Consider the following 19,605-nt stretch of genomic DNA (forward strand, 5'->3'; position numbering starts at 1 on the left):
GACTGATCCTTGGTTGATTACCAGTTACATTTCCCAAATCAGCACTTCTTTTAACGCCCCCCTGTGGTGACTGCCTGCATTGCACCAGCGGGACCCCCTCATGTACTCCCAGGGGTCCCCTTACCCTCAGTCCGGAACCACTGATGTAGAACATATGGAGGCATGCTCAGAACAGTTTAATGAATTAAAAGACGTTTGAAAGACCATGAAGTTATCTCCTTTATTACCGTTAAATATAAATCCCATGTGTGTTCTTCATGCAGCGCGGTTAAATACCTCTCCTCATAAATCAGCTTTATATATTTGGTCTCTTTCATTATCTCTAAATATTGCATCTCACGGTGGTTGTATATAACTATGAAGCGAGTTACTGTCCGTCACCTTCAGGGAAGGAATGAACAGGAGGGATTTAATGAGGAGTCGAAGCGTTCAGCAGGGGGGTCTGCAGCTGGAGGGACGGGGGTCTGCAGCTGGAGGGACGGGGGTCTGCAGCTGGAGGGACGGGGGTCTGCAGCTGGAGGGACGGGGGTCTGCAGCTCGACGGACAGGGGTCTGCAGCTGGAGGGACGGGGGTCTACAGCTGGAGACCAACCTGTGCAGCGAGCACAGAGACGCTGCTGAAGTCCGTAACGTTTGACCCAGGTTTACCCGACGCAGCTCAGGCAGCAGCAGGCCGGCCTCCTGGAGACGATCTCCCCCTCCATCAGCTCCTCCAGGGAGTCCTCCACTTCCTGCAGACCCTCCAGACCCTCCAGACCCCCGCAGGCCTCCACACCGGCCGGCTGGGTCGCCTCCACCGACCAGAACGCCACCGGAACCTGCAGAACCCCAACAGGAAGGAAAAATAAGTTCTCTGTAAAAGTATCATCGTATCGTAGGTGAAAACTGAAGGGCAGGGGGGGGGGGGGATCCAGAGCACGGTCAAACCAAACACTCCCCCCTTGTGTCTCACCCTCAGCTGCATCTCACTCAGCATGGCTTCCAGTTCTGTGATGTGATTGGTCAGATCAGGGGTTGGCTCCTCCTCCAAAGTGAGCCACGGGGCCTGGACTGATGCCACTCGAGCTGCCACCGCAACCACGCCATCAACACATCCTGAGAGAGAGACAGGTGAGAAGACAGGTAAGAGAGGGATACAGGTGAGAGGACAGGTGAGAGAGAGAGAGAGAGAAAGAGAGGGAGAGGGAGAGAGAGAGAGAGAGAGAGAGAGAGAGAGAGAGAGAGAGAGAGAGAGAGAGAGAGAGAGAGAGACACATCATGAGGACACTTTAGAATAACTCTCTGACAGGAGGAGAGACAAAGGTCCATTTTCATAACTTGGTAGATTTTTAGAAAAAGGTTTTGAAAAAGCTGAGAATCTAAAAAAGTTGGAATTTTCTGTTTTTGAGAAAAGTCCAAATTTTGGTTAAAAAGTAAGTCATTTGGAGATTTTCAGAAACTGTTGCTTTGCAAAGTAAGATTTACGCTTTAACAGGAAGGAATAAAGAAATGTGGACGCTCCCTAAAAGGATCAGGTGACCATCAGAGCTCCTGCAGACAGGAAGTGGAAGCCATCAGCTGACCTGTGTTTACCAGAGCGCGTCTGTCGTAGCGCTGCCTCAACGGGAACCGTCCAATCAGATCGCAGGCCTTACGGAGGTCGGACAGGAAGGTCTCTAACGCAGACAGGAAGAGAACCCACAGGCGCTCAGAAACCTGTCTGTCCTCCACACCCGAGGGGGCGGGGCCACAGTCTAGCACCTGTCTGTCCTCCAGACCTGAGGGGGCGGGGCCACAATCTGACAGCAGACGCAGCAAACGCCGGGACAGACCTGCAGATAGACAGGTTAGATACGGACAGACAGACAGGAAGTAAACACTAACAGGAACAGCAGGAGACAGGTCCAAACCCGCAAGGGAGTGCGACGGACGCTGAAGCTAATTTTCGTAGTGGCCAAACATCGGTACTAGAACTTGCCTGTCTTGCATGTCTCTTTCCCATTGACTTACATTGGGAAAGAGACATCTGTGAATAGATAACTTCATAAACCACCCAGCACAAACTCTTTACAGCCCTTATTTGAATCGTTAGCCTTTATAAGTTGGTAAGGTTGGGTCATTTGTGTTAAAAGTCAGAACTTTGAGAGTTTAACAAAAAGTTATCATTTTGAGACATTTTCAGAAAATAATTTTGAAGAAACACTTGGTGAAAAAAAGTGATTATTAAAAAAAGAATCATACATTTTTAAAAGTCAGCATTTAGAAAAAAAAGGCCTTTTACGAACAGTGGTCGTTTTGGAAAACAGTCGGAAATTCAAATTAGGAAACAAAATTTGGAGTTTGGAAAGACAATTTTTAAAAGAAGATGATTAGAACGTGAAATGACATTTCTGTACACGAGCATGAATCCGGTAATCCTTTAAAACATTTAAATGAGCATTTATTTTGAAATGTCGTTAAAGGTTGTCTTTCGGGTTAATAGGGACGTCCACTGAACCGAGCTGAATGTTTCCTGTCCTCCCTGGTCTCACCTCTGCAGATTCTCTGAGCCAGGTTCCTCGTCTCGTCCATCTCGTCCCTCAGGAAGCTACCGTCCGCTGAGCTGCCCAGAGACGCCGCCAGCTGCTGGAAACAGGAAGTGACCCGACCGAGGGCCTCCTGAGCTCGCTCACACTCCCCCCTCTGCCTCCCCCTCAATGCCAGCTCGTCCACCGAACGCCTCCACCGGCTTGTCATCACTCACCTGGGAAGACAGGTGGGAAAGACAGGTGAGGGGAGGACAGGTACGAGGAGACAGGTGGGAGAGACAGGTGACAGACAGGTGAGGGGAGGACAGGTGAGAGGAGACAGGTGAAAGGAGACAGGTGGGAGGAAACAGATGAGAGGAAACAGATGACAGGGAAACAGATGAGAGGAGACAGATGAGAGGAGACAGGTGGGAGGAGAGAGGTGGGAGGAGACAGGTGAGAGACAGGTGAGGGGAGGACAGGTGAGAGGAGACAGGTGGGAGAGACAGGTGAGAGGAGACAGGTGGGAGGAGAGAGGTGTGAGGAGACAGGTGAGAGGAGACAGGTGAGAGGAGACCGATGAGAGGAGACAGGTGGGAGGAGAGAGGTGGGAGAGACAGGTGAGAGGAGACAGGTGGGAGGAGAGAGGTGGGAGAGACAGGTGAGAGGAGACAGGTGACAGACAGGTGAAGGGAGGACAGATGAGAGGAGACCGATGAGAGGAGACAGGTGAGAGACAGGTGAAGGGAGGACAGGTGAGAGGAGACAGATGAGAGGAGACAGGTGGGAGAGACGGGTGAGAGGAGACAGGTGGGAGAGACAGGTGAAGGGAGGACAGATGAGAGGAGACAGATGAGAGGAGACAGGTGGGAGAGACGGGTGAGGGGAGGACAGGTGAGAGGACACCGATGAGGGGAGGCAGGTGAGATGATATTAAAGTATCCTGATTACTTTACGTTACTGATGACCTCAATATTAAATGCAATGCAAATAAACAGGATGTTTTGAAGGTTCTTATGAAAGACAACAGAGCAACGTGACTTTAGATATTGAGGACCAGAAATGAGTCCTCAGTGTTTTTGTTAGAAGTCCTCCAAAGCTGTGTGTGTAAACATCTCTGACTATCTGTTTCCGTATTATTGATGTTGCTTTATTTGCTCTCCCTGCTGCATCACTGAGTCTGAGTCACCGTCCATTAAAACAACATTCATGTAATCTCTAACAATCTGTGATCTGAAACATTGAGACACAAACATATACATATCGAATCAAATCATTCCTATGTTTTTGGTCGCCCGTCGTCCTACCTGCTGCTGACTCCATCCACCCGCTTCTTCTTCTGGGGTGTCGGGCAGGTTTCTAACAACACTCTTCTTCTCCTCTGGGGATTGTCAGGTTTTAATTAACAGCTGAGGTCTTCCCAGGAGGTTCTTCGTTTAACCCTCAGCTCTGTCTGTCAGGAGCTCACCTGCACAGATGGCGTGCGTCAGGTGTTTACAGACAAGAAGTCTCTCTAAGCGCTCAGTTAGATTAATAACAGGACACCAGAAGACACCAGAGGACACCAGAAGACAAACGACCATGGAGATCACTACTGTTCCTGATGCACTGTGACATACATTATGTATAAACAGTTGCTGCTCAGGTATTACAGAAGTATGATTCATATTAATAAATATATTTCCGTTTATTGAAGCAGACCCTTCGCAGGTTCCCCTCACTGTCCACTTGTTAGCTTAGCATTAAAACGTTGTATTTATTTTTATATTTTATTTCCATTTTCCAGCTGAATCATAACTGCACAGAATCTTTATTATTGAAAGCTCTGGAGAAAAAGAGGATTTAAGAAATGTCAGTCAGAGAATCATATATTAAACAGCTTTCTGATTGGCTCTCAGTTCTCCTTTCTCATTGGCCCACAGCTCTTCTCTGTGATTGGCTCAAAGATGTCCTTTCTGATTGGCTCTCAGCTCTCCTGAACAATGAGTACACTGTTGTCCTCTTTGATTGGCTCTCAGCTCTCCTGAACAATGAGTACACTGTTGTCCTCTTTGATTAGCTCACAGTTCTCCTCTGTGATTGGCTCACAGTTCTCCTCTGTGATTGGCTCACAGTTCTCCTCTGTGATTGGCTCAAAGATCTCCTGAACAATGAGTACACCGTTGTCCTCTTTGATTAGCTCACAGTTCTCCTCTGTGATTGGCTCAAAGTTCTCCTCCGTGATTGGCTCACAGCTCTCCTATCTGATTGGCCCACAGTTCTCCTCTCCCATTGGCTCACAGATGTTCTTTCTCTTTGGCTCACAGATGTCCTCTCTGATTGGCTCACAACACACCTATGACATCAGCTGAAGGTAAATAAAACAGCAGTTTTTCCAGCAGGGTGCAATACAGAGAAAAGAGAGGCTCCGCCCCTTCGGTGCTTCTGTCATCACCTGGTCTTGCTCCAATTGGCTGTAACCTCACAGGGGGCGTGGTTAATGCTGGTGTTTGGAGGCGGGCGGGGGAGTGTGTGATGTGTCAGCCGGCATGAGCCTGCTTTATCTCTAATGTCAGATTGTATAGAAGTCTATGAGGAAATGTTCCTTCTCCTCTTCATTTTTCCTGTGAGTTTATCTTTCAGTCTCTAGTTTCCAGTCTTCCTACACAGCCAGATGTTCATGGAGTGAAAGATGGTCCCGTTTAGAGTGATATAGACGATTAAGCAGCGTATGCTTTAGGGCGGGGCTACCTGCGATGACCACAGTGTTGTTCATGTTTCCATCTTACGACTTTAACCCTTGCACAGTTTCTGTTACACCTCATCAATATCAGTTAAGCATTAGCGCTGAGAGGCGGACAACTAAAAGATCAAGACGGCCACAGTGAAAGCGCTGAGCTCCAGGCTTCAGAGCTGTAGTCCACAAGCCAACCGATTAGAACACGGTCTGGTTAGTTGTTGTTTTTGTTGTTGTTGTACGTTGTTGCTATGGCAGCTGTGTTGTTGTCTTGGCGATGTGTTGCGTTGGGTCATGGCAATGTGTGCCGTCGTGTCGCCAGCGCCTCCATCAGCTCGTGGCACAAACACTGACAGAAGCCGTAGAGGACGAGCAGCAGCAGCGTGGAGGGAACCAGACTGACTAGCACCACGCCGAGCCACAGCCGCCCGATCATCAGCAGGTAGATCCCCAGAGGCAGCGAGCTGAAGTACACCTGCAGACAAGCACAGGTTTACTTCCTGCAGTAGGTCCCCTGAAGTACACCTGCAAACAAGGACACATTAACCCTGCAGCCCGACACCCCCCCCATAAGCAGAGCCTCCTCACCAGACACAGCGCCCCCAGCAGGCAGCGTGGGAAGCTGCGAGACGTCCAGGCGCGACACTTGTGAGCCGGCAAGCTGCAGGGCAGGGAGTCCAGGCTGGGGGGGCGGTAAACTCCCACCACATCCACCATGCTCAGGGACTCAGAGGACGGAGAGTCTGCAGGGAGCTCCATGATGGTGATCACCAGACAGTCTGAGGAGCAGGGAGACGGGGCGCCTCCTCCTGGGGGGGAGAGGGGCAGATGAACTTACTGTCAGGAGCTGAAGAATCTACACATGAACATCTAGAAATGTGACTTTACCGGTCAGACTGCTGGGATTGAGCACCACCTCTCGGCCTCCTCCTACTCCTCCTCCTCCTCCTCCTCCTCCTCCTCCTCCTCCTCCTCCTCTCTTTTCTCCTCCTCCTCCTCCTCCTCCTCCTCCTCCTCGGCGGGCTCGGTCCTGACACGACAGAACAGCCAGGATGTGTCGGTCGTCCTGCATCAACCACACCTGAAGACGACAGAGACAAAATGACAGCCTCACCTCCTCGTTAGTAAAGCCTCACCTCCTCGTTAGTAAAGCCTCACCTCCTCGTTAGTAAAGCCTCACCTCCTCATTAGTAAAGCCTCACCTCCTCTTTAGTAAAGCCTCACCTCCTCGTTAGTAAAGCCTCACCTCCTCATTAGTAAAGCCTCACCTCCTCATTACTAAAGCCTCACCTCCTCTTTAGTAAAGCCTCACCTCCTCGTTAGTAAAGCCTCACCTCCTCGTTAGTAAAGCCTCACCTCCTCGTTAGTAAAGCCTCACCTCCTCGTTAGTAAAGCCTCACCTCCTCATTAGTAAAGCCTCACCTCCTCGTTACTAAAGTCTCACCTCGTTAGTAAAGCCTCACCTCCTCGTTAGTAAAGCCTCACCTCCTCATTAGTAAAGCCTCACCTCCTCATTACTAAAGCCTCACCTCCTCTTTAGTAAAGCCTCACCTCCTCTTTAGTAAAGCCTCACCTCCTCGTTAGTAAAGCCTCACCTCCTCATTAGTAAAGCCTCACCTCCTCATTACTAAAGCCTCACCTCCTCATTAGTAAAGCCTCACCTCCTCATTAGTAAAGCCTCACCTCCTCGTTAGTAAAGCCTCACCTCCTCATTAGTAAATCCTCACCTCCTCGTTACTAAAGTCTCACCTCGTTAGTAAAGCCTCACCTCCTCGTTACTAAAGCCTCACCTCCTCTTTAGTAAAGCCTCACCTCTTCATTAGTAAAGCCTCACCTCCTCATTAGTAAATCCTCACCTCCTCGTTAGTAAAGCCTCACCTCTTCATTAGTAAAGCCTCACCTCCTCGTTACTAAAGCCTCACCTCCTCGTTAGTAAAGCCTCACCTCCTCATTACTAAATCCTCACCTCCTCGTTAGTAAAGCCTCACCTCCTCGTTAGTAAATCCTCACCTCCTCGTTAGTAAAGCCTCACCTCCTCATTAGTAAAGCCTCACCTCCTCATTAGTAAAGCCTCACCTCCTCGTTACTAAAGTCTCACCTCGTTAGTAAAGCCTCACCTCCTCGTTAGTAAAGCCTCACCTCCTCGTTAGTAAAGCCTCACCTCCTCATTAGTAAAGCCTCACCTCCTCATTACTAAAGCCTCACCTCCTCTTTAGTAAAGCCTCACCTCCTCGTTAGTAAAGCCTCACCTCCTCATTAGTAAAGCCTCACCTCCTCATTACTAAAGCCTCACCTCCTCATTAGTAAAGCCTCACCTCCTCATTAGTAAAGCCTCACCTCCTCATTACTAAAGCCTCACCTCCTCATTAGTAAAGCCTCACCTCCTCATTAGTAAAGCCTCACCTCCTCATTAGTAAAGCCTCACCTCCTCATTAGTAAAGTCTCACCTCCTCGTTACTAAAGTCTCACCTCATTAGTAAATCCTCACCTCCTCATTACTAAAGCCTCACCTCCTCGTTAGTAAAGCCTCACCTCCTCTTTAGTAAAGCCTCACCTCCTCATCGGGGACGTTGGTCTCGTGGCGGCAGAATGGACAGCTGATGACAGACGGTGAAGACTCTCCTGAAGACAAGACCAATCACAATCATCAATATTATCTCATTGGCTCAAAAGTACGGTGCTGTCTCATTGGTTCAATAGTACGCTGCTGTCTCATTGGTTCAATAGTACGCTGCTATCTCATTGGTTCAATAGTACGCTGCTGTCTCATTGGTTCAAAAGTACGCTGCTGTCTCATTGGTTCAAAAGTACGCTGCTGTCTCATTGGTTCAAAAGTACGCTGCTATCTCATTGGTTCAATAGTACGCTGCTGTCTCATTGGTTCAAAAGTACGCTGCTGTCTCATTGGTTCAAAAGTACGCTGCTATCTCATTGGTTCAAAAGTACGCTGCTATCTCATTGGCTCAAAAGTACGGTGCTGTCCTCATTGGTTCAATAGTACGCTGCTGTCTCATTGGTTCAAAAGTACGCTGCTATCTCATTGGCTCAAAAGTACGGTGCTGTCTCATTGGTTCAATAGTACGCTGCTGTCTCATTGGTTCAAAAGTACGCTGCTGTCTCATTGGTTCAAAAGTACGCTGCTATCTCATTGGTTCAATAGTACGGTGCTGTCTCATTGGTTCAATAGTACGCTGCTGTCTCATTGGTTCAAAAGTACGCTGCTGTCTCATTGGTTCAATAGTACGCTGCTGTCTCATTGGTTCAATAGTACGCTGCTGTCTCATTGGTTCAATAGTACGCTGCTGTCTCATTGGTTCAATAGTACGCTGCTGTCTCATTGGTTCAATAGTACGCTGCTGTCTCATTGGTTCAATAGTACGGTGCTGTCTCATTGGTTCAATAGTACGCTGCTGTCTCATTGGTTCAATAGTACGCTGCTGTCTCATTGGTTCAAAAGTACGCTGCTGTCTCATTGGTTCAATAGTACGCTGCTGTCTCATTGGTTCAATAGTACGCTGCTGTCTCATTGGTTCAATAGTACGCTGCTGTCTCATTGGTTCAATAGTACGGCTGCTGTCTCATTGGTTCAATAGTACGGTGCTGTCTCATTGGTTCAATAGTACGCTGCTGTCTCATTGGTTCAATAGTACGCTGCTGTCTCATTGGTTCAATAGTACGGTGCTGTCTCATTGGTTCAAAAGTACGCTGCTGTCTCATTGGTTCAAAAGTACGCTGCTGTCTCATTGGTTCAATAGTACGCTGCTGTCTCATTGGTTCAATAGTACGGTGCTGTCTCATTGCCTCATTGGTTCAATAGTACGCTGCTGTCTCATTGGTTCAATAGTACGCTGCTGTCTCATTGGTTCAAAAGTACGCTGCTGTCTCATTGGCTCAAAAGTACGCTGCTGTCTCATTGGCTCAAAAGTACGCTGCTGTCTCATTGGCTCAATAGTACGGTGCTGTCTCATTGGTTCAAAAGTACGCTGCTGTCTCATTGGTTCAAAAGTACGCTGCTGTCTCATTGGCTCAAAAGTACGCTGCTGTCTCATTGGCTCATTGCTACGGTGCTGTCTCATTGGCTCAAAAGTACGCTGCTGTCTCATTGGCTCATTGCTACGGTGCTGTCTCATTGGCTCATTGCTACGGTGCTGTCTCATTGGTTCAATAGTACGCTGCTGTCTCATTGCCTCATTGGTTCAATAGTACGCTGCTGTCTCATTGCCTCATTGGTTCAATAGTACGGTGCTGTCTCATTGGTTCAAAAGTACGGTGCTGTCTCATTGGTTCAAAAGTACGCTGCTGTCTCATTGGTTCAAAAGTACGCTGCTGTCTCATTGGTTCAAAAGTACGGTGCTGTCTCATTGGCTCATTGCTACGGTGCTGTCTCATTGGCTCAATAGTACGCTGCTGTCTCATTGGTTCAATACTACGGTGCTGTCTCATTGGTTCAAAAGTACGCTGCTGTCTCATTGGCTCATTGCTACGCTGCTGTCTCATTGGCTCATTGCTACGCTGCTGTCTCATTGGCTCATTGCTACGGTGCTGTCTCATTGGTTCAAAAGTACGGTGCTGTCTCATTGGTTCAATAGTACGGTGCTGTCTCATTGGTTCAATAGTACGGTGCTGTCTCATTGGTTCAAAAGTACGGTGCTGTCTCATTGGTTCAATAGTACGGTGCTGTCTCATTGGTTCAATAGTACGGTGCTGTCTCATTGGTTCAAAAGTACGGTGCTGTCTCATTGGTTCAAAAGTACGCTGCTGTCTCATTGGCTCAAAAGTACGGTGCTGTCTCATTGGTTCAAAAGTACGCTGCTGTCTCATTGGCTCATTGCTACGCTGCTGTCTCATTGGCTCAAAAGTACGGTGCTGTCTCATTGGTTCAATAGTACGGTGCTGTCTCATTGGTTCAATAGTACGGTGCTGTCTCATTGGCTCAAAAGTACGGTGCTGTCTCATTGGCTCATTGCTACGGTGCTGTCTCATTGGCTCATTGGTACGGTGCTGTCTCATTGGCTCATTGCTACGCTGCTGTCTCATTGGTTCAATAGTACGGTGCTGTCTCATTGGCTCAAAAGTACGGTGCTGTCTCATTGGCTCATTGGTACGGTGCTGTCTCATTGGCTCAATAGTGCGGTGCTGTCTCATTGGCTCATTGGTACGGTGCTGTCTCATTGGCTCATTGCTACGGTGCTGTCTCATTGGCTCATTGCTACGCTGCTGTCTTATTGGCTCAATAGTACGCTGCTGTCTCATTGGTTCAATAGTACGCTGCTGTCTCATTGGTTCAATAGTACGGTGCTGTCTCATTGGCTCATTGCTACGCTGCTGTCTCATTGGCTCAAAAGTACGCTGCTGTCTCATTGGCTCAATAGTGCGGTGCTGTCTCATTGGCTCATTGCTACGGTGCTGTCTCATTGGCTCATTGGTACGCTGCTGTCTCATTGGCTCATTGGTGCGGTGCTGTTTCACTGAAGGACCCTGAAGGTGGACTCACCCATGTCGACCATCTTCTTCAAACACTTGGCGCAGACTCGGTGCAGGCAGCCCAGCACTTTGGGTTTGCGGCTGCGAGTGTCGTAGCGGTTGTAGCAGATTTTACACTCCAGCTCCTCCAGAGTGTAAACCAGAGACTGGGCCCAGCTCTGCACCTGAAGGCAGCACAGTCATATAACCTTTACTCATACAGCGCTACACACACAACACAAGCAGACAAGAAGAAAAGTGAGGGTCTAAAGAAGTGAGGTTCATTTGTTTCTCAGGAGCAGACCCCTAGAGGGCTGATGGGAAATCTAACCTGGGCTTCCATCTCCCGGCCAGGCTCCGCCTCCTTCAGCAGGCTCATTCTATTGGCTGTTGTGTTCACCTGAACCAGGAAGCAGGGCGGCGGTGAGCGGGACTTCACTCAACCTGTCAGCTGACTGGAGACAAAGGGAAATGATTTCAATCATAAATAAGATCATTTATAACTTCTGACAACAAGCATCAGGAGACAGACAGACAGACAGACAGACAGACAGACAGCCAGACAGACAGACAGACAGACAGACAGACAGACAGACAGACAGACAGACAGACAGACAGACAGACAGACAGACAGACAGACAGACAGACAGACAGACAGACAGACAGACAGACAGACAGACAGACAGACCATGTACAGAGTATTAGCAGGTACAAACCTTTATACGTCTATTTATCTCACCTGGTTTATTGTTGATGTCTATCTATGAAGAGACCTTGGACAGACACACACATACTGCACACACACACACACACACACACACACACACACACACACACACACACACACACACACACACACACACACACACACACACACACACACACACTTGTGTATTTATAGACTGCAGCTGTTATATAACTGGAGGAGGGGACACTAGGGATGCTGTTGTTGCTATGGCAACAGCTTTACCTGTGCTGGACCTCAGATGAGCCAATCAGATGAAAGATATGTGATCACATGGTCTGATCAGCTGATCCACTGAAACGTGTCATTTCACTTTCTGCAGAACAAACTCCTCTAAGGTTTATACAGCTCACCTGGTGATGAGGACGGTTGAGGCGAGGTGATGGAGTTGCTGTTCTGTCATCAACAGTCTGGTTGCTGGTTGCTTGTAGTTTCTGTATTCCCCTCTAACCATAGCAGCATGGTGGCAAGTTGCTCCAGCTTTAGTTGCAGTAGTTTAGGTTGCTGTAGCGTCAGTTCCTGTAGCCTTAGTTGCTGAAGTTTATCATAGTAGTTTGTACTTTAGTTCCTGTGGTTTTGGTTGCAGCTAGTGAAGTGGCAGCAATTGTAGTTGCTGGGGTTTAAGTTGCTTCTCCCTCACTTTTAATTGCAACAACACTGCAGTTTTGGTTGCTTTAGCAGCAGCTTCTGTTTCTGGCTGAGCTGTCAGGCTGAAACAACATAAATGTCATCAAACATGAACAGTCTGGGGGCTAGTTGCAGTTGCCTTACTTGTAGTTGCTATAGATGCAGTTGCTCTGTCATGTTGCTGCAGATATAGTAGATCCAGTTGTTCTGTCAGGTTGCTGTAGTTATAGTAGTTGCAGTTGCCTTACTTGGAGTTGCTATAGATGAAGTTGCTCTGTCAGGTTGCTGTAGTTATAGTAGATGAAGTTGCTCTGTCAGGTTGCTGTAGTTATAGTAGATGCAGTTGCTCTGTCAGGTTGCTGTAGTTATAGTAGATGCAGTTGCTCTGTCAGGTTGCTGTAGTTATAGTAGATGCAGTTGCTCTGTCAGGTTGCTGTAGTTATAGTAGATGCAGTTGCTCTGTCAGGTTGCTGTAGTTATAGTAGATGCAGTTGCTCTGTCAGGTTGCTGTAGTTATAGTAGATGAAGTTGCTCTGTCAGGTTGCTGTAGTTATAGTAGATGCAGTTGCTCTGTCAGGTTGCTGTAGTTATAGTAGATGCAGCTGCTCTGTCAGGTTGCTGTAGTTATAGTAGATGCAGTTGCCCTGTCAGGTTGCTGTAGTTATAGTAGATGCAGTTGCTCTGTCAGGTTGCTGTAGTTATAGTAGATGCAGTTGCTCTGTCAGGTTGCTGTAGTTATAGTAGATGCAGTTGCTCTGTCAGGTTGCTGTAGTTATAGTAGATGCAGTTGCTCTGTCAGGTTGCTGTAGTTATAGTAGATGCAGTTGCTCTGTCAGGTTGCTGTAGTTATAGTAGATGCAGTTGCTCTGTCAGGTTGCTGTAGTTATAGTAGATGAAGCTGCTCTGTCAGGTTGCTGTAGTTATAGTAGATGCAGCTGCTCTGTCAGGTTGCTGTAGTTATAGTAGATGCAGTTGCTCTGTCAGGTTGCTGTAGTTATAGTAGATGCAGCTGCTCTGTCAGGTTGCTGTAGTTATAGTAGATGAAGTTGCTCTGTCAGGTTGCTGTAAGTGCAGTTGCTAGGTTGCTGTAGTTATAGTAGATGCAGTTGCTCTGTCAGGTTGCTGTAGTTATAGTAGATGCAGCTGCTCTGTCAGGTTGCTGTAGTTATAGTAGATGCAGCTGCTCTGTCAGGTTGCTGTAGTTATAGTAGATGAAGTTGCTCTGTCAGGTTGCTGTAGTTATAGTAGATGCAGTTGCTCTGTCAGGTTGCTGTAGTTATAGTAGATGCAGCTGCTCTGTCAGGTTGCTGTAGTTATAGTAGATGCAGCTGCAGGTTGCAGCAACACTGCGGTGGTTGCGCTTCATCATCAGTGTCATTAACAGTCCGATGTCGTCTCTCCTTCGGAAGAGCTACCAGAAGCTACCAGAAGATAGCAACAGCTAACAGGAGTTAACAGCAGCTAACAGAAGCTAACCGGGTCTGTCAGTGTGTCTCCGGTTCGTCGGTTGACGGTTGCCGGTTGCTGTCCCGGTGACTCACCGTGTATCTGCGTCTCACGGAGGCGCGCGGCCGGCAGCGGACGCGAGCCCGGGTTACCATGGGAACCTGCCTGCAGCTGCAGTACAGGAACACAGAGGAGGATATTCCCTCATAAAGTGAATAATAATCCGTGTAATGCAAGATAGAGGGGTTAGTCTTCTGAAGACTTGAACTTTGTCCTTTTATAATCAAATCATCTATTTCTCATGATTTGTTTCAAACCTGCGTGTTTTGTTACTTTCTACGGAGCCCGGGAGTGGCCATAGAGAGAAAGAATAAACAGAACGAGGCCACGCTTGACTAATTTCGGCCGTTGTCTCACCGATGTATCGGTGCATCCCTAGTTGCAATATGATATGTGCCAGGTTATTAAAGGTTATTCAATCAAAAATAATTTTAAAAATCATAAGACATAAATAATAGAAATTTAATAATTAATAACATTAATAAAAGTCAAATGATTTAAACACCAAATTAAACGGGAATGTTGCTATTAAAATGGTCAAATATATAACAATAAGTCAAAATGTATCAAATCAAAAAAACAATATAAAAACTCCAAAATATTTGAAGGAATAAAAGACCATTTACAACGGGGGGTGTCACTAATAAAAAGCTGATTTAAAAAGATGTGTCTTTAGCTGTGGTTTGTAAATGTAATAATTGTTCAATAAAGTAAACAAACAAACAAACAAAATAAGAATCAGTGCATCATGTTAATAATCCCTGAAGCGGAACCAATGTGCTGTGTGTTTGTTTCGACTCGAACTACCTCTGCGAAGCCGCAGTTGGAGCGTCACTTCCTGTGAATCTCTCATAAAGACGGGCTTGGCGGATACTCCGCAGGTCGAATTTTTCTGGTTTGTTTGGTGAATCCGTCTGCATCGCAGCCACCAGAACCGCAAACATGGTGAGTGTTTACCCGGGGTGGAGGGAGCGGGCTGCTTGCTGCGTTGGGAGGAAGATTTGTCTGGTATCGGCCAGGTTAGACCCGGGATAAGGTTATGGCGGGAGTCCGGATAACGTCGGTCGATGGTCGGTTAACGGATCCATAATGAGTTTATCTGGTGCTTACTGCTCACAGAACCCGGTCCGGTAACGGTTCTCTGTTAAACAGTCTGTAACTCACCGGTTATTAGCAGTGTTTGTTAGCCGTTAGCTCCCCGGGGTCGCGGGTTTAATTTCATGAATGAAACATGTTATTAAACACCCGTAAACGAGCTAACGCTATCGATGCTAAGCTAACATTGTTTGGTTTATTGGTACTGTGCACGTGTTTTCACAACAGTAGCCTCTGCGGCTCAGGTACTCAGAGCTAGGTGAGCTACTCAGATGATACACCCAGGTAGAAGCAGAATACAAGCCTTTATGGTCACAATACAGGTACAGTTTAAAGTGAAGAGCTACTCCGTTTTATGGTGCTACCAAAACATACACAGCTTTCATACTCGTGTAATAAAGTGCAGACATTATATACAGTTGTACAAAACATATATCTGCATGTATACCTTGAATATATATGTTTATTGCATAGGGAAGGAAGACTGTTTGTCTTTGTTCTAATAAAGCTGCAGCGCCTCCCGGAGGGCAGCAGGTCACACAGCCGGGTGTGTTGTGGTTTTACTCAGGCAGCAGGGGTCCATGATCAGAGAGGGTGCCTCTCTTATTACCCTCTGAAGCCTCTTCCTGTCTGTACTAACACTTAAGACTAACACTTATTAATGTGAAGACCGAAAGAATATATCATTTCTAGGATGCTCATTAATCATGACTTGATCAACTTTATTGCACTGTGAAATGATGAGTGTACTGTACATGAGGATGTCCCCCTAAGGCTGTTTCTGATTGGTCCTCAGACGGTGGGGAAGAGCAGCAAGATGCTGCAGCACATCGACTTTAGGATGAGGTGCATCCTGCAGGACGGCCGGATCTTCATCGGCACGTTCAAGGCCTTCGACAAACACATGAACCTGATCTTGTGTGACTGCGACGAGTTCAGGAAGATCAAGTAATGCTCAATGTTAATGACATTAATACTGAGCAGTTTAGGAAGATCAGGATCACAGTATCCTACTCGTTTCAGAATTCCTTTGAGTCCCGCGGTGGGGAAAATCTACAGTGCTTTTCTATTCACTTTATCCGCACTGCACTGTGCCGTTCCCCCATTGCAGGACAAATACAGGACCTGTGTCTCTGGGTGGAAGCATTTAAATAATTAAGTGGTTAATTATATATAGATGTATTAATGCTGTGTCTCCGTGTGAAGGCCTAAGAACTCAAAGCAGCCTGAGCGTGAGGAGAAGAGGGTTCTGGGTCTGGTTCTGCTGCGCGGGGAGAACCTGGTCTCCATGACGGTGGAGGGCCCACCCCCTAAAGATGTGAGTGAGCTACATCCAATGGGAGGCTGCGCTGTGGTGATGTCATCAAACAGGTTAATGATCTGAGGTTTTTATTCTAACAATTTCCCCCCCTCACAGACGGGCATTGCTCGCGTCCCATTGGCCGGCGTAGCGGGAGGTCCAGGTGTGGGTCGCGCGGCGGGTCGTGGTGTTCCGGCCGGCGCTCCGATGCCTCAGGCTCCGGCCGGGCTCGCTGGGCCAGTCAGAGGAGTGGGCGGGCCTTCCCAGCAGGTAACTATGGCGACAAAAGCCCGTTTCCAGGGTTACTTTAACTCCACAGAAGTGAAGCTTCGGTTCAGAGATGGCGGGGTCTCTGAAGCCGGTTCTCAGCCGCCTCTGAATCCTCTCCGCCTCAGAACGAGGAGCAGCCGCACGGTTCATAATCTGGCTCTGCATTTCCTTGTAAACTAAAGCCGATTTTTAAATTGATCCCCTATTATTGTTATTAAAACACATTACTCCTAACTTACATAATTCTAAATACGACCACGCTGTATTTCAGGCCCCCTATCCTAACTGCCCAGGTTAGGCAGCACCGTACACGACTAGCTCTGCGGCTGGATCGACTCGCTCTACTGTCCTAAACAGCAGAAAAACAGAGTAACTTAACCACATGGAAACGATGTATCGCCGCCTATTGTAGCTCAGAAAAAGTCATGGCACAGGCCAGCCTGCCAAAAGAGATGCGCACTGAAGGAAATGAACATATTCCAAAGTGGTGTAATGTATGGTATTATGCAGGGTGCGATTTGACAAAAAAACAGAGGGGGGATGTTTTTTTTAATTTATTCATAGACAAGAACATTGGACTTTTAACTTGCATAACTAGGGAGAAAAAAACGCAAAAAGTAGACAGGCCCTTTTTTCGGGTCCGTGGATTAGTCCCCATCACAACATGGCAAAACTTTTAATAACCCATACATGGATTTCTATTCAACGTCACAAAAACATGCGTACGCACTAACAGGCAGAAAGCACCATAGAACAGCATCAATGCTCTCCATGAAAAGACCCTCCAATTAACTTAAATCAAACACTCAAAATAATTCACTAAATAGCACAACGTGCTGTCAACACTCAGGGACAGGTCTGGAAAACTAGACAAAGTAAACAGTCGGCTCTGGTGACAAATTTGTGGTGGCTTTTTCGTTTTTCCTATCGGGGCATTGTCTGCAGCATTTCGGCCCTCTTCTATCCACAATTCTGCAAATGGGTCCTGTAAAGTAAGATGATATGCTGCTCTGAACGCGTTTCATGTTTGGTTCAGCGCTGTTTTTCCTGCGAAGTTCCCGCACAAAAATGTTACAATGTTTTTGTGTTCGATGACGTTCAGAAATATGCACCGTCTGCCAGAAGGCTGCTGAATAGCCTACTCTGATGTAAAGACACTGAAGATCGTTAGATTTCAAGAGTTTAAGTAGGCTAGCAGTTAAGTTGCATTCATCGCTATCAAGGGGGGGAAATCCTTGTCCCCACCGGAGATAAAAATAATTTAGCAGAGGTAGGGATAGGAAAACCAGAGGGGGGGAAATCCTCACCATCCCCCCCTACAAATCGCACCCTGGTATTATGCATCAGCTCTGCATGGGTCTCTGCTGCTGTAACAGCTCTGCTCCACACTACCTGTATCCCTTATCCCCTCAGCTGAGTACTTACCTGTACAGCTTGCCTTCAGAGACAGGCTTTCTTGTTTTTATGATACTGTATTCTGCTCCTGAAACGCACACTTCCCCGTTTGGGAAGAATAAAGTATTTCTGATTCTGCTCTGAAGGGACGAGCGAGCGTGTCGGCTTATTTTGTGTGTGCTCACGTAATGACTTCCTGTTTGTCTCCAGGTGATGACCCCCCAGGGCAGAGGGACGGTTGCTGCGGCAGCAGCAGGCGCCAGCATTGCCGGCGCCCCAACACAGTACCCCCCTGGCAGAGGAGCCCCGCCCCCGATGGGCCGAGGAGCCCCACCCCCAGGTGATTAAATACACACTGAGCAGAGGATCATCACTTCAGAATCCCTCTGACTGGCCATCCCATAATAACCACCTGTCTCCTGTCCACAGGTATGATGGGCCCGCCCCCTGGCATGAGGCCTCCGATGGGACCCCCAATGGGGATGCCCCCTGGTCGAGGAGCTCCAATGGGAATGCCCCCCCCTGGCATGAGGCCGCCGCCACCCGGCATGAGAGGTAAGCTGTTCCGACCCTTGTGAATCTTTTGGTTTTATTGAATGGAAAGCACGAGTTATCTGACCTTTCCGTCTGTTGCAGGACCACCCCCACCCGGGATGAGACCGCCTCCCCGCCCCTGAAGCCCATCTTCGGACTGACCTGTTGTATAGGTTTTTTTGTTTTAATGTTTTGTGTTTTTTAAATAAAGTTTTTTCAGGATGTTTGAATTTCTGTCTGGCTTTCAGTTACTATAGCAACCTGGAAGAATAAGATTTACATCCGTCACATGCACTCTCAAACACTTGCACTCCTATTGGCTAGGGCTCCAACACATTGAACATGGTAGGCTAAGGGGCAGTACATCTCCTGAGTGGTTGAAGAATCACAACAGAGCCGGCCAGCTGACCAATCAGCAGACTGGGCTCTGGTTTCAGACAGAGGGTGAAAAGAGGTGCTACAGTGCAGGCAGGATGAGAAAAATAAAGAGACTCTACATACAACTGAACATCAGCAGGAGAGGACTCTTTAAAGTAGAGACACTACATACTGATATACACCTGAACATCAGCAGGAGAGGACTCTTTACAGTAGAGACTCTACATACTGACATACACCTGAACATCAGCAGGAGAGGACTCTTTAAAGTAGAGACTCTACATACTGATATACACCTGAACATCAGCAGGAGAGGACTCTTTAAAGTAGAGACACTACATACTGATATACACCTGAACATCAGCAGGAGAGGACTCTTTACAGTAGAGACTCTACATACTGACATACACCTGAACATCAGCAGGAGAGGACTCTTTACAGTAGAGACTCTACATACTGATATACACCTGAACATCAGCAGGAGAGGACTCTTTAAAGTAGAGACTCTACATACTGACATACACCTGAACATCAGCAGGAGAGGACTCTTTAAAGTAGAGACTCTACATACTGATATACACCTGAACATCAGCAGGAGAGGACTCTTTAAAGTAGAGACACTACATACTGATATACACCTGAACATCAGCAGGAGAGGACTCTTTACAGTAGAGACTCTACATACTGACATACACCTGAACATCAGCAGGAGAGGACTCTTTAAAGTAGAGACACTACATACTGATATACACCTGAACATTAGCAGGAGAGGACTCTTTAAAGTAGAGACACTACATACTGATATACACCTGAACATCAGCAGGAGAGGACTCTTTAAAGTAGAGACACTACATACTGATATACACCTGAACATCAGCAGGAGAGGACTCTTTAAAGTAGAGACTCTACATACTGATATACACCTGAACATCAGCAGGAGAGGACTCTTTAAAGTAGAGACTCTACATACTGATATACACCTGAACATCAGCAGGAGAGGACTCTTTAAAGTAGAGACACTACATACTGATATACACCTGAACATCAGCAGGAGAGGACTCTTTAAAGTAGAGACTCTACATACTGATAT

General features: G+C 47.3%; 3 protein-coding genes across 3 annotated transcripts; 1 reads left to right on the forward strand and 2 right to left on the reverse strand.

Moving 5' to 3' along the window:
- Positions 1-206: 206 nt before the first annotated feature.
- zgc:109913 (regulator of G-protein signaling 9-binding protein) lies at positions 207-3,828 on the reverse strand. The gene is made up of 5 exons (XM_063910986.1): positions 3,794-3,828; positions 2,511-2,722; positions 1,563-1,811; positions 953-1,095; positions 207-818 (listed from the first exon to the last, which is right to left on the reverse strand). The coding sequence occupies exons 2-5, from the start codon at positions 2,713-2,715 to the stop codon at positions 645-647; spliced, it is 771 nt and encodes a 256-aa protein (XP_063767056.1). The 5' UTR covers positions 2,716-2,722; positions 3,794-3,828; the 3' UTR covers positions 207-644.
- LOC134882948 (E3 ubiquitin-protein ligase RNF182) lies at positions 3,817-12,576 on the reverse strand. The gene is made up of 7 exons (XM_063910984.1): positions 11,764-12,576; positions 10,997-11,120; positions 10,697-10,850; positions 7,757-7,824; positions 6,091-6,283; positions 5,791-6,011; positions 3,817-5,677 (listed from the first exon to the last, which is right to left on the reverse strand). Exons 2-7 carry the CDS (start codon positions 11,042-11,044, stop codon positions 5,495-5,497), a joined length of 867 nt encoding a protein of 288 aa, XP_063767054.1. The 5' UTR covers positions 11,045-11,120; positions 11,764-12,576; the 3' UTR covers positions 3,817-5,494.
- Positions 12,577-14,340: 1,764 nt separating this feature from the next.
- Positions 14,341-18,367, forward strand: snrpb (small nuclear ribonucleoprotein polypeptides B and B1). Its single transcript, XM_063910987.1, has 7 exons — positions 14,341-14,488; positions 15,435-15,586; positions 15,845-15,956; positions 16,056-16,208; positions 17,814-17,943; positions 18,033-18,158; positions 18,240-18,367. The coding sequence occupies exons 1-7, from the start codon at positions 14,486-14,488 to the stop codon at positions 18,278-18,280; spliced, it is 717 nt and encodes a 238-aa protein (XP_063767057.1). The 5' UTR covers positions 14,341-14,485; the 3' UTR covers positions 18,281-18,367.
- Positions 18,368-19,605: the final 1,238 nt, after the last annotated feature.

This window comes from Eleginops maclovinus, chromosome 20, assembly GCF_036324505.1.
Source record: "Eleginops maclovinus isolate JMC-PN-2008 ecotype Puerto Natales chromosome 20, JC_Emac_rtc_rv5, whole genome shotgun sequence".
NCBI classification, from domain to species: domain Eukaryota; kingdom Metazoa; phylum Chordata; class Actinopteri; order Perciformes; family Eleginopidae; genus Eleginops; species Eleginops maclovinus.